Here is a 14555-nt window from a genome sequence, read left to right on the forward strand (position 1 = left end):
CTCTTTCCAATGAGTCATGCCCACCAGGGAAAATTACCACTTGGCTGCAGGTCAGCTCTTGTCTTTGCACAGGGAGATAGGGAGTGAGCTATCATGTGGTGACTCATTGGAGCTGTGGTTAAGGTGTGAGGAAAATGTGCTAGAAGGGAGTTTAAGTGTGGGCCCCTCCACCAAGGATGGGCTTCATGGAGCTGGCCCATGGGCCTTCTTCCCAGTGTGTAGTGCACATAGACACTTCTCAGCATACTGACTCACATTTGATCAGGAACCTCAAACTTCTAGCCACCCAACATTGCCCCCCCCCCAAAAAAAAAAAAACCCTAGCTCCTTCAATTTTCCTTGGGACTGCTATTCGCCTGTATTGAAGTCATCTCACTGGCCCAATCTTAGCAGTGAGGATAGAGCATCTTCTACTGGGACAGTGAACATATTGGTGAAATCATTTGAATGATCGTGATCTTAAGCCTTCTTCTTGAGAAGAAATGGAGTGGACACTGAGGACTACACATTATGGGGACCTCCTATGTGAGATTGTCTGAATGTGGCCACAGTGAGACAAGCTGCATGAATACTAGAGAGCAAGGATGTGCAGCCTACCAGGAGGCCCAGCTATAGCTGCAGGAGCAGTCTGGCTGGCTAGGCATCCTGAAGGAGGTTAAGAATAATAACCAACTACCACAGGCACATAGCTCCCTTCTCACCTGTTCCAGCCCCATCTGAAGAAAGGCTAGAAGCAAATGTAGATATTTATGTCTGAGCCATTTCTGTTCCATTTTCTTCCCCTCGTGGACCTTTACAAAATGTTTCATTCACTCATCAAATACTTCTCAATGTGTACTGTGTGCCTGGTACATTGATGGACGGTCTCTCGATTCAGCCAGGTGCTTTTATTGCTACATACAACGGTGTAGGAAGGGAGCCTGTGCTCCCACATGAGCACACTTGTGAACACACACATGCACACACATGCAACACACGCACCTGCATTCACATGTGCACACATAATTTTATACACCCTTACATGAGCACTCAGACAGACAGACACACATACCTTGGCACCTTACAGGCTGTTTCTTCCAAGTAATTATTTTGGAAAAGCAGACAAGCTGTCCAGAATGAATCTTAACATCTCCTTATAGAAAAGAATATGTAGGGAGGACAAGGAAATCCGTGGCTGATATGTAAAATTAAATTAAATTATAAAATAAAAAAAAGAAAAGAATATGTAAACAAAGCTAATGCTCCATTCCATCTCACTTACTAAAGAATTCAGGAAAGCTGCTACCTTCCTTTGCTTTCCTGTTGCTGTGATAAAACCCAGACCCAAAGAAACCGGAAGAGAGAAGGGCTGATGTTAGCTTCCAGGTATAGGCCGTCAGGGAATGAAGCCATTGCACAGACCATGATGGAACTCTGCTTACTAGCTTGGCTTGTCTGGATTGCTTTCTTACACCACCCAGGACCACTTACCCAGGGGTGGCACTGCCCACAGTGTCCTGGGTGCTCTCACATCAACTGTCTTAATCAAGAAAATGTCCCACAGATGTGCCTACAGGCCAATCTGATGGAGGCGATTCCTCTACTGAAGTTCTCTCTTCCTTGGCAAGTCTAATTTGTGTCAAGTTGACAAGAACTAAGCAAACAGCTGGTAAAACCCGTATACTTGATCATGAACAAGGCAGGAAACTTCAAAGTCCATTTGAAATATTATTTATTGCTGGGTGGTGGTGGTGGTTCACACCTTTAATCTAACCACTTGGGAGGCAGAGGCAGCCTAGTCTACATAGTGAGTTCCAGGATAGCCAGGGCTACCCAGAGAAACCCAGTCTAGAAAAAAAAACCCTAAATATGTATTTTATTTATTTATTTATTTATTTATTTATTTATTTATTTATTTATTTATTTATTTATTTATTTATGTGTATGGGGGTTTCAGATATTTCTCAAATAAGCAAAATAATTCTGAAACCTTAAATCTTTTTCTTTTTTAAATTGTGGTCAAATGTACTCACCATACAATTTGCTGTTTTCAACTTTCTTCTGTCTACACTTTAGTGGCATCATGAACCATCTTCAGAACTTTGTTGCCTTGGCAAACTGAAACTTTATGTTCATTAGCCTAACCCCTCTCCTTCCTCGCCTCCATTCTCTATAGACTTGACTGATCTGGTTCCTGAAGGAGCAGAAATTGTAGTTCTTTGTGTCTGTGGTGCTATAGTTTGGATCTGAAATGCCCTCACAGGCTTATGTTTTTAATACCTGGTCCCCAGTGTGTGGCCCGTGTGTGTGTGTGTGTGTGTGTGTGTGTGTGTGTGTGTGTGTGTGTGTGTGTGTACATGCACATGCACATGGGACATAGTATCACATGTATGCTTGTGCTTGGCGTGCACCAGAACACTGTGCTGTAATCCCAGTCCTTTTTTTAACTTTTAATTTGGAGATAATGTCTCATTAAGTTACTCAGATTGGTCTGAACTCACTCTGTAGTCCTTGTATGGTTTGTCATTCTCCTGCCTCAGCCTCAGGTAGCCTGAGTTACAGGCCTGTGACTCTGGCTTGTTTTTTTGCCTGACCCTGGTTCCAACCTGAGTTCTTGGCTTCCTGGCCTACCAGGATGTGAGACACCTCTACCAGATTCCACCATGCCTTCTCTCCTATGAGGGACCGAAATCCCTCTGAAGCTGTGAGGGAAAAAACAATCAAAATAAATCAAAAAACCACCTTTTCTCCCTTCAGATGCTTCAATCAGGCAACAAACAAACAAGTAACCAATACGCCCAGGTATAACATCAGATTCCTCCACCGCCCAGGTATAACATCAGATCCCTCCACCGCCCAGGTATAACATCAGATTCCTCCACCGCCCAGGTATAACATCAGATTCCTCCACCGCACAGTGGCTCGGGTGTGAAATGCAGGGCCAGTAGAGCTGTGAGCCTCACACTTACCATCAGGAAGGGGACACTGCCCCCAGCAGATGGTGGGAAGAAGGAAATGAGAAAAGTGTGGCTGGAAAGGTCTTTAAAATCGCAGTCTGTGACCTCAGAAGGGGGTTTGCCTCCAGCACCATCTTTCAGGAGGTCTGGGGAGAGTACACCTTGAAAGCAGGACCTATAGGTGACCAGTTTGTGTTTGAGTTTCCAGGAACTGTCTTCCCTGAGGGGTCCAATCTTTGAGGGTTGAGGAACTTTATACAGTTTGCTCCTGAAAAGTGCGGAGCCATCCATGAGGTCCATGCACAGACAGAGCACAGTGGCTGGGCAGACAAGTTGGACAAGCCCTGGAATCCATCAGCACAGCCAGGCCGGAGGTCCCCAGCCAGGCAGCCCACCTGCTCCTGTTGTGTGACATCAGATGGAAGTTTGCTGTCACCATCAAGACAGGTAGAAAGGTGCTGGGCTAGACCTGTGTGGTGGCATAGTCAGAGGATGTCACCAAGCCATAGGAGAAGAGTGAGGTGGATTGGTTCCAGAGTGTGGGTCACACCCCCTCAGGCCCTCGGAGAATTTAGAAAATCAGAGGCCACCAGGTAGGTGGATCTCTGTGAGTTTGGACAACAATGATGATGAATGTCGCCAGGCGCAGCTCCATGTTCCCAACATGCCTGGGCCCTGGGAGGACTTAGGAGGCACAGAAGACTTGACTGCGTTCCAGCAACTGTGCCTGGTACTTCCCAAGCACTGTCATCTCGGCTTCTTCCATCCACCATAGGAGACACACGTGGCTCTTGTCTCCACAGAGGAGAATTAAGCTCAGACAGGCTCAGTCACATAACAGATGGGTGTCCAGGCCAGGAGTGGACTATGGTGTGCCTGACTCCGGGCCCCCAGATGGGTTGGTTGTTGAGCTGACCATAACCTCTCAGACTAGCCCTAACCGTCTGTGTCCTCACCACTTTCCCAGGGTTATGGAGTTCGAGTGCTTGTCTCAAAGCTCTTCCCCATTTCTCTGAGACAGGATGGTTGTCCAGAGAGGGCCTGGCTGATAGTCCTTCTGCCCAAGTGCTTCCCAAAGGGAGGGTCACGGCCCTGGGTCTCCTCCAGTAGCCTTCCCACTCCAAGTGGTGTAGCAAAATGGGAACCTCATGGCTTCTGAGTTTGAGGAAGACACGCTTCCCCTAGGCCTGGCCTTTCCCTGCTGTGTGGTTGCATCTGACTGTATTTAAGCGGCAGCTCACTGATTACCCTGTGTCAAGGGTGGTAGGTGTGAGCCTCCATGAGAACATCTTTCCCCTGGGAATCTGACCTTCTCTACCCATTTCTGACCTTCAGCCTGTGTTGCAGTTAATCAGCATTAGCATTGACACTGGCCGTCACAGAACTGGTAGTGAAACCAGGGATCCAGAGTTGACTCTCAGGTTCTTCCTAATTCTACCAGCAATGGCTACTACCAGAGCCTTTTTGGTTTTTAGTGCAAGGGCAGCATCTGTTAAGGAGTCAGATGTTCAGTTCTGAGGTTTAAGGCCTAGCCAAGTGTAAGCTTTCTGTAAGATGGAGCTGACAGAACTTAACCTGTCTGTTCCACAGATTTGTAAAACTCAAAGAAGAAATGTAGAGAAATCCCCTGTGAATGACATAGGATGCTGTCATTCATTTAATATGTATGTTCTAGGCATACATACCTGAATTCACTGTATAGTCCATGTATGGTTTGCCATCCTCCTGCCTCAGCCTCTCAAGTAGCCTGCGAGCCTCTGAGCCTGTGGCTCAAAGGTAGAGGGGAATGTAACCACTCATCTCTTCTTATTATCTAAGTGGTCCCTGCATTCGTATTTCTGCCTTGTCTAGCCCTGCTGGGTCTCTAGGTCATGGCTTGCAGCAGCTCACTCATTCCAGAGAGGAGTTTTCTGAAGGCTTTCTGTTCTTCTCTTCCAAGCTTTCCCAAGAAGTGCTGCTTTCTGGAACAGGACACCGGGCAGAGCTGGACGCCGCTCTTCCTTTGTCTGCGTCTGCATGGCATCACCAGTGGTAAGTGTCGCCACCCATGTGGCTGCATGCATGGGAAGGCTGTTGGGGATGAACCCCCAGCAGATGTTGTCTCAGACACTCCCCAGAAGCCCCAGCAGATGCTGCAACAGGAATGCTCCCTGGGGTTGTCACTTCCAAGATGTATGACTTCCGCCTCAGGAACCCCAGCTGTAAAATGGGGGCTAACAGGAAGTTCCATGAATAACATGGTGGGCAGAAAGCGCTATCATTGTTTGCCTTTTGTTGTGATAAACATCACGACCAAAAGCAAATTAGGAAGGGAAGGTATATTTGGCTTCCGCTTCCAGGTCTATCAGTGAGAGAAGTCAGGGCAGAGGGGGAGAAGGGAACCATTGGGGAAAGTCGCTTACCTGCTTACGCCCAGGTTCACGTTCTACTAGCTTTCTGATGCGGCTCAGGTCCACCTGCCTAGGGATGGCACCAACCACAGTGGGCCGAGCCCCCACCAAATCAATTAGCAATCAAGAAAATGCCCCCACAGACATACCCACATATCGATCTGATGGAGGCAAGTCTTCAGCTGAGGGTCCCTTTTCCCAAGTGTCTCAAGTTGACAGCCAAGGCTGGCCTCCCACTTGTGATGATTCCTGCCTTAGCCTCCTGAGTTCTGGGATTACAGGCCTGTGTCACCACCCAAAGCCCCCCCCCCAACTCTTTCCTTTTTCTTGAGACAGAGTATCATATACCCAGGCTAGCCTCAAACTCAGTATGTCGTTGAGGATGACTTTGAACTTGTGATCCACCTGTGTCCACCTCCCAAGTGCTAGGATTATGTTTCCCTACACTCCATTTATGTGGTGCTGGGGATCTGACCCTGTCCGGTTACGCAAGCTAGGCAAGCCCCTCTACCACCTGAGCTGGATAATATCCCCATAGCCCGAGGCTGTTCTCTTAGCATCTAATTGAATCGCCTGCTGCTGCTGCATGGGATCAGCTTCTAGGTCACTTCACTTGTTTGGCAGTTTGGGAGAGAATCTGGCTCTCTCTTGAGCATTTCACCTGCTGGAACCATTTGTCCCAGCAGGTGAAATGCTTTGTGGTCTTCTCTAGGGAAGGAAATGCGGGCGGGCTTCCCCGAGTCTGCAGTGTGGCTCCCCTTCTTCATCAGCTAGACTGCAGCTCTTTAGAAGTCCTCAGTCACTTCTGCTCCAACTTTGTTGCAAAGTGTAGCCCGGCCTGGCTCTCTCCTCTCCAGCCATCTGTGAGCCACTTCGTCTCTGGTTCCTAACATGCTCAGGCTAAGCATATTAACCTCAGCTTCATTTCCTGTCCCCTCCTGCGGTGAATACGGAGCAGAGATGAGACCAGAAGAGTTCACTGCCGTTTATTGCCTTTCTAATTGGCTGACCTGATGTGGTACAAGAGGCTTGGGGTAATGCTTTCAATTCCCCCTCATGACACACACCGGGACAGTTTCCCACAAACGAACTCGATGTTTCCTTCACTGCATGCACCAGGGGCCCATTTTTTTCATCTGAATACATTTGAGAGGCATTGTCCAATGAACCCTAAAATGCCAGGTCTACGTCCTCAGCTGGGACTTCTTTTGTTGCCTGTTCCTCATGCTCTGGGTGGAGGAAAGGTGACATGATGTGGAAAGAGGAGGAAAATATTGTCTATATGTTCCGGGCAGCTCAGGAGGGCCACTCTGTGAGATAGCCGCATCTGGAAGAACTTTTGAGAACTAGTTCAAAGCCATTCCCAGATCTGTGGGGTGTGGTAATAGCTGAAAACTTGGGAGTGGCTGATGGAGTCAGGGAACTCAGGGCAAGCTGCTTCTAGATGCCCTTGTGACACTGATAACATCATTGTAACCCCAGCCCCCGGCCAGGCGGGACTGCAGCCAGGAAGCTGGAATGCTTGAACTGGGGGGTGATGCGTTCTGTAATTTATGGACATGTTAGGGACTCTGGGGAAAATAAAAACAGAAACAGATCAGAGGACAGCTCACAGGAGTCGACGCTCTCTATCTTACGAATCCCGAGGATTTGAACTCAGGCCATCAGGCTTGTCAGCAAGCACCCTTTCCTCTGAGTCATCTCACTGACTGTTGTTTTTTGTTTTCTGAGACAGAGTCTCATGTCACCCAGGATGGCTTTGAACCTGTTATGACTGGCCTCAAACTTCTGGTTCTTTTGTTTCCACCTTACAAGTGCTGGGATTACAGGTGTGTGCCACCATGTCTGGTCAGAGCAGATTTAAAAAAAAAAAAAAAAGATTTATTATTTTTGATTGTATGGGATAGAGGGTGAAATTGCCTTCAGAAGCCAAAAGAGTCCCCTGGAGCTAGAGCTACAGTGGTCATGAGCTACCTGTTGTAGGTGCTGGGACTGAACTCAGGTCCTCTACGAGAGCAGCAGGAGCACTAAACCACTGGGCCATCTCTCCAGCCCTGCCAGAAGCAGATTTGAGTAGGACCAGTGCACAGCCTAAGCAGCTGCTTCCCTTCTTCTCTGTGATGTCTGTTGAGAGTAATGTCAAGAGGGTGGGAAAACCTTGGCAAACTGTTCAAAGGGAAAGGCCCTGCCTGGCCGGACTCAGGGGCTTTGATGTCAACTTTCTCTGTTCACGAGTTTCCTGAGAACCGATGAAGGCTCATTTGGCAGTGGTGTGTTCTGGCAGGGTTGTTGAGACTGTTTCTTTAAAACTAATATAACTTAAATGCTAGAATTATTTGGCTGTGTGTTTGTTTGTTTGATACAGGGTCTCACTATGTAGCCCTGGCTGGCCTGGAGCTCACTGTGTATACCAGGTTAGCCTCAAACTCACAGAGATCCTCCTGCCTCTGCTTCCCAAGTGCTGGCCTTAAGGGCATGAGCCACCACATCTGGCTAACTGAAACTTTAATAAACAGTATATAGTACAAGACATTTCTTATTAATTTGAAATTGCTCTCCAGTTTGGAGTGATTATTTTATTCCTTTTGAAGTGTCTTTGTATAAGTCTGTGTGTGTGTGTGTGTGTGTGTGTGTGTGTCCATGTTCATATATGTGTAAGCATGCAATTGTATACATTTGTATGTTCATGTAGAATTTGACATCCAGTGTCTTCCTCATCATTCTCCATCTTATATATTGAGGCAGAGTCTCTCACCAATTGGGCTGGCTTAGCTAGCCAGCCTGCTCCAGGCCTCTCGTGTCTACCTCCCCAGCTCTGGGTCTGCAGGTGTCCACCCAGAACTCCCATCCTTACACCTGCGTGGCAAGCACTCTGCCCACTGGGCTATCTCCTTGGTACTGTAAGTTTTTTTTTTTCTTTTAAGAATAAATTTGGGATGGGGAAGTGGTAGTGACACACGCCTTTAATCCCAGCACTTGGGAGGCAGAGGCAGGCGGATCTCTGTGAGTTTGAGGCCAGCCTGGTCTACAGAGTGAGTTCCAGAACAGCCAGGACTGTTACACCTGGCTCGAGAAACCCTGTCTCGAACCCCCTCCCCTCAAAAAGGGATAAATTTGGAGTACGCATACAGCCATAGTGGTTCTTAGGTACTGGCCTCCTATTTATCAACAAATATTCAAGGGAAACTAGCCCTTTTGCTTGCCTGATGGCTCTCCTTTTCCTTCTGTAAGTCAGACGTTTGAAATTGTGTTCTGAACAAGCCTGTAACCACTTCCCCTTGTGTCTCTCTAAGGCAAGGATCTGGAGGAGTTAAGGCACATTAATTTCTTCCCTGAGTCCTGGCTGGTCCGGGTTACAGCCAACCATTATCACGCAGTGAGTCGGCTTCTCAAGGAAGCAGCTTTGCCTTTTCTGGAGATATGTTCCTCATTTGAAATCTCTGGGTCTCTGAGGCCTATCTGGAGCCTCCTCCAGGGGAAGAGAAGAGGGCGAGGTCCCACATGGCCTGTGATCTGGAAATTTAGCCAGGGCTGAAGAGTTTTGGTCACACCTCCCTCCAAACCCAGGCCCTAGTAGACACAAATATGAATGTGCTTATTATTAAAGCTGTTCAAACTACAGAGAAAAGAAATCCCCTCAGACCATCACCCAAAGACAACAGCCACAGTCAATATTGCATTGTCTTTACTGCCTTTATATAGGGATCACATTTTCACATAATAATTTATTTTTCTGTACTTTGAATTATTTGCTTGTAGGAGATTTTCCACAGTAGAAATGCTAGCACTATAGCATATGTACAGTTTTGTTCCTGGTGTATATTAATAAATGTTGGGACCAAATGACTGCCCCCACCAAAGACATGAACTCACCCCCGCTGTCCCCATACTTGGCAGTATAGGGCATTTAAATTTCAGACCACTTTTGTTAATTGAGGAGGGAACAATGGCATTTCATCTTTAAATATGCATTTCTTTTATGACTGGCAAACACGAGTATTTTTCCACGTGTCTGCTTTGTGGATTGTCCATACAAACTGCCCTGCTTCTTGTGCATTTCCAATGGAACATTTTCAGAGATGAAGCGGGGCAGTGTTTGAGTTCTGAAGATGCATGAGTCACGAGTTAAAATTCAGCCAGCTCCACAAGTACTTATTGTGATGTTGGAACCAGCCCTCCAAGTGCCCTTCTCCCTGTGCGTTAGAGGGCCGCTCCACAGAGAGCTCTTGCTTCTCTAGGATAGAATTCAAACTCCTCTCTCAAGGTGGCCAGAGAGACTGACATCGAGAAAGTTCCCAGCTCCATCTTCCCACCCCCTGACCCAGTCCAATCCTTCCTTTTACCCCTTGGCTGTAAGCTCGGGCTCCTGAGATCCATACCCCACTCTCCAGTCTTCTCTGTAGAATGTCACACAAGGGTCCTGCCCACTCTTGAATTTGTGACCATGATCATTCCCATGATGATGCTATTGATGGGCATCTTTTATTCCCCTGATCACACTGCTTAGCCATTTTCCTCTCTCCTCTGCACGCTCTGGAAACACAGGGAACAGTGCTTGGATATAGTAGGTTTTCAGTAAATGTCTGGACAAAACCGTGGGGCCTGGAGACCCAGGAGTGGGTGGATGGGAAATGATAAGGGGTGCATTACCATGCATCAGGTAAGCTGTGTGCATTTCCCTTTCAGCTGGAGAACGGGGGCAACATGATCCACCTGAAAGATCTTTCTACACAAGCCCTGAGGTTTGGGCTGCTCTTTAGGCAGGTACTGAAAACTTGACCCAGCCAAGGGGGAGAGCTATCCCTTCTATGCCGAGCGAAGGAGCTCTATGGGGCCACCCATGACCACTCTGACCTCTGGTAGTAGAGCCATCAAAGTCCTAGGAAATCGATAAAACAGAGGGCAGGAACAAACCAGTCAGCAATCTGATGCATGTGGCCCAAATTTCCCACTAGGGTGACCAATGGTCCCTGCTTTTCCCAGGATGGAAGAGATTTCCTGGGAGTTGAGAGTTTTCTTCCTAAAAGCAGGAAACATCTGGGGAAATCATGGGCTAATCACAACCCCCCCCCCACCACCACACACACAAACACAAGGGCTGACAGCTACCAAAGACTCAGGAAGTCTCCAGTCCAAATGTCAAGACCTGCCTCGTTCACGGAGCTGTTTCAGTGGATTCCAATCAAACCATGGGTGGCCATGGAGCTCCAGTGTGAGGCATCTCAGTGCTCAGTCACAGGACAGGATCTGGGGTGGGTGGCTGTGCTCTGTCTTGGGCTTGTTGCTATATATATTTATTATATTTTAATTAAATACATATATATTTAATGCTGGTGTATGACTTATTTAAGGTAATTAGCACAGATCTTAAAAGAACTCATGTTTCAGGGACTTGGGATCTAAATCTATCATCTGAGAGATGGATTCAGTACCTGGCTGCAGCGACCCACCAAAGTAGATCTTTTTGCAGAATAGTATGGCATGTCTCACAGGCCCATCACATTGGAACAAGAGTCACTGCAGCCCCCTGGGTCGTTTCAGACCATACCGAACTTGTTATTTCTCCCCGAAAGAATCATGCAAAGTAATGATTAGGAATATTGGAAGAAGTTGGTAGCTGTTTCTGAGCAGTGGCAGATTCTGAGTGCGTCCCTCTGGTTTTCCTGCATCCTCTTGCGTTGGAATACGGATGGTATTTCCCCCTCTCACTTTGCCGCTTCTCTTTCCCGATGTAGGAATATACCACTTACTCGGAAAGGATTTCTATATATGGATACTTCTTTGAGATAAAGGGAATCAGACATGATGCGACCTCTTACAGTTTTTCTATGCAGGTAAGAAGCAGGAGCACAGGGAAGGCACACCTCTGAAGCAGCAGCCACTCAGGGCCAGCCCGTTCATACGGGATTAAATGGAATTGAGGAATCGTTAGTTCATCCTTCACACAGGCCGTGTCCAAAAGCACTGTTCACACTCATGGATATGACGCCATGTGATTTTCACAAGCAGCTGGGGAGGTCAGTACTGGTAGCAGATGAGGCTGTCAACTCTGACTTCCCTTTCATGTCATGTGGCCTCTTGACAAAGTCAGGGTTCAGCTTGTCTGTCCTGGGAGTCAAATCATTGTCAGTTTGTACATAATAGCTGATGTTTTCTTTTTGCCCACGGTCATACTTGGAAGAAGTGACAGGTAGTGCCCACAAGTAGGAGAGGGGATGAGTCTGTCTAGCGTGACACAGCAGGGCATCTGAAGAAGACAAGGACAGGACCGACCTCAAAGTATTAATGTGTTAATTGTGCAAAGGGCTTGCAACAGATTGGGCATAGAAAGCATTGTATATGTTTTATCTGAGATTGGTAGTTAGGGATGGAACTCAAGGCCTTGTGTACTGGGGGATGTCTTTCTGTACATTGTGAATCTATGTTGTTCCCATTGGTTAACCAATAAGCTGCTTTGGCCTATGGCAAGGCAGCTTTGAGGCAGGTGGGAAATCCAAGGAGGGAGACAGGAAAGAGAAAAGTGGAGTCTGGAGAGAGACACCAGCCACCGCCAGGAGAAGCAAGATGTGGAAGTACTAGTAAGCCATAGCTACATGGCAACTTACAGATTAATAGAAATGGGTTAAGTTATAAGAGTTAGCTAGCAAGAAGCCTGCCATAGGCCACACAGTTGATAATTAGTATTAAGCCTCTGAGTGATTATTTTAGAAGTGGCTGGGGAATGGGAGGGGGCAGTGGCAGGCGTGGGACCCAAGAAACTTTTGACTACACTTGTGCCTTCTAAGCACATGCTGTACAGTTGAACTGTGCTCCTAGTCCAGCAGAGAGGGTAATGACAACGATGGGTACCGTGGTGAAGGACTGCTGTATTCCATTTAGGATTTGCTTAGAAATCGCTCTTCTCTAAATGTCAAGCTCTCACTTGGCTTTCTATTTTTTGCTGTCAGTCTCCAACCTAGAAACTTTGAGTGAATAAGAGGATAGATGAATGAATGAATGGCCAAATGATGGAATCTGAGTTTTAGTCCCAGTGTGGCCACCACCTTCTAATGTGTCCTGAGAGCAAGTCTCTTCTCTGCCTGGGCCCTCCCTCCAACCTTGGCCACCAGGCCCTCAGGCATCTTCCTAACTGAATGGAAGGGATGAATTATGTAACAGCATCCTTGGCCTTTGTGTATACATGGTTGGAGCTTTGTCCCAGCGCAGCAATGAGGAAGCTTGACTTGACGGCCAAGCCCTAGTCCATTGAAAGCGGTTTGCATATGGAGAGGTCTCAGACGTCACAGGGTTCCAGCGGTGGCCGTTTGGAGAAATGGCCTCATCCTATCTGTATAGAATGAAACAGGAAGGCTGGGTGTCAGGAACTGTTAGCTAGCTCTGGTCACCTGGTCACATGGATGGGCCACTCTCTCTGCAGAGAATCAGACATACCGACTTGGAGTGCCCCTCCCCCATCTGCGAGCACAGCGCCATCAGCCTGAGGACCGAGCGCCTGGTGAAGTATGAGATCAGAGCCCAGACGATGGTGGGTGGCAGATGGCAGGAGTTCAGGACAAACCAGATCACGCAGAAGTTTGGGTTCGTCAAGCCAGGCTGCAAAAGCCACGTGAGCGTCCCCCCTTGTCTGGCTTTTCTCTCTCCCTTCTCTTTCCTTTATGCTCCTTCCCTCCCTCACCCCTTTATGGGCATCCCCATCTTCAGGCCACCAGCGACCTATCAGGGGATCGTTTTCAGTTTCTGTGGGAGACCAGCCCCCACGCTTATTTACCCCAGGAACTCTTGAGGAATGAGGGATAAGAGACTTAGTAATAGAGAATAAAGAAAGAGAGAAAACACAGGATAGACTCAAGTGACCCTGGATCCTTACCCAAATGGGCCCAGAACTTTATTCCAAAGGGCTATTTATAACAAGGCCAAGGGGTAGAGCAAAAGACCTCCCCCTTTGCTAGTTAGACCCTTACAAACACCTGGTACCCAGGCCCGGAGTCCAATCAACCTCTTATGCAGTCCTGTTGGGTACAACCACTAGGAAACCTAGTGGGCTCCAACAAGTTTCCTAAGGATGATCACGTTCCAAATGATACCAAGGGAAAACCTTCTAAAACAAAAAGCAGTAGTTGCGGTTGACTCTAACAAATCAAATCAGGGGCACAGTAGACCCACCTTGTAAATGTCATTAGGTATTTGCGTATAGATGTGAGGTGCCACAGTTCATCAGTTCCTCTGAAATCTTCCCGAAGGCTAACCCAAGAGCACAGAGCCCAGTCAACCCTAGGGTGGCGCCAACGTCTAAGCAGACTTAGTACCTACCTGGCTTTTGGTGACTACAGTCCCCAAATAGCCAGAGAACCAGAAGGGGGTTCTTTGGGTTGTGGGTTTGCGGTTGGGGCTCATGCTGGCATTCTATTGGATATGGGGCTGTTCCACAAACCAGAGTCATTCTCAGTCCTGACCCTGGGGAGGGCTGGAGTCAGCACAATCATTCTCTCTGGGGGGTGGGGTGGGGGTGGGGAGAGGCTAGGCTGGCAACGTGCTTCCCTTTGATCAGGTGACAGCACAGGTGTGACCCCGGGACAACTCTCACAGATTTATACACCTCCCTGCGTCCAAACGATGTCTAAAACGTTGTGTATTTACACTCTCTGTGGAGCCAGCGCTGGGAACCAGGAACCTACGCCGCTGTCTTTGGCACTGCAGCCCCGTCCTGAAAGTCTCATTTGTTCTCTTTTCTTTCTTATCTCAGACCTTGAAGATCCAAACCGTGGGCATCCCAATCTATGCCAGCTTTGCATTCGTTTTCCCAGCATCTTGACAGTTTTCAGAGGAATCTGTGGGATCCCCTGCCCTGACCAACCTGCCTACATAAGAGGAAATAAAAGGACATTAATGAGGGGAGCCCAGGGCTCAGCTGTCTGCTGCTTAGCTCCACCGCGTCCTCTGTTCAAGCTCTCACCTCATAGGTTAGTGGTAATCTGTTCTCTTTTCATCCAAAGATAGGATTGGGGAAAAGTCATGTCCAAGTTCACTCGGGCTGTCGACAGACTAATCTTCTTGCAGCTGTACGACTAAGAGCCTCAGCAGCTACTAATAGTCTCACACAATGTCCTGGGAGACATCCTGTCCCCTCTGGGTTAGAAGTTAAACCCTTTCCTAAGAGAGAGAGAGTTGTATAAAGAGTCACCTTCAGGTGTGTCCACCTCTCTGCATTTCCTATCATCTTCGAGAATGT

At 47.8% G+C, this 14555-nt stretch overlaps 1 protein-coding gene across 3 annotated transcripts in view; it reads left to right on the plus strand.

Moving 5' to 3' along the window:
* The window catches only part of Btbd16 (BTB domain containing 16), a 54506-nt gene extending 40285 nt beyond the window's left edge, over positions 1 to 14221 (plus strand). For all 3 annotated transcript variants that reach the window (XM_006976976.4, XM_015995834.3, XM_076553809.1), the window contains 6 exons: positions 4876 to 4967; positions 8620 to 8702; positions 10013 to 10090; positions 11062 to 11160; positions 12744 to 12932; positions 14070 to 14221. In XM_006976976.4, coding sequence (XP_006977038.1) covers positions 4876 to 4967; positions 8620 to 8702; positions 10013 to 10090; positions 11062 to 11160; positions 12744 to 12932; positions 14070 to 14138 — 610 coding nt within the window. In that variant the 3' untranslated portion in view covers positions 14139 to 14221. The remainder of the gene's footprint in view (positions 1 to 4875; positions 4968 to 8619; positions 8703 to 10012; positions 10091 to 11061; positions 11161 to 12743; positions 12933 to 14069) is intronic.
* Positions 14222 to 14555: the final 334 nt, after the last annotated feature.

The sequence above is a fragment of the Peromyscus maniculatus genome, chromosome 1 (genome assembly GCF_049852395.1).
Source record: "Peromyscus maniculatus bairdii isolate BWxNUB_F1_BW_parent chromosome 1, HU_Pman_BW_mat_3.1, whole genome shotgun sequence".
NCBI classification, from domain to species: Eukaryota; Metazoa; Chordata; class Mammalia; order Rodentia; family Cricetidae; genus Peromyscus; species Peromyscus maniculatus.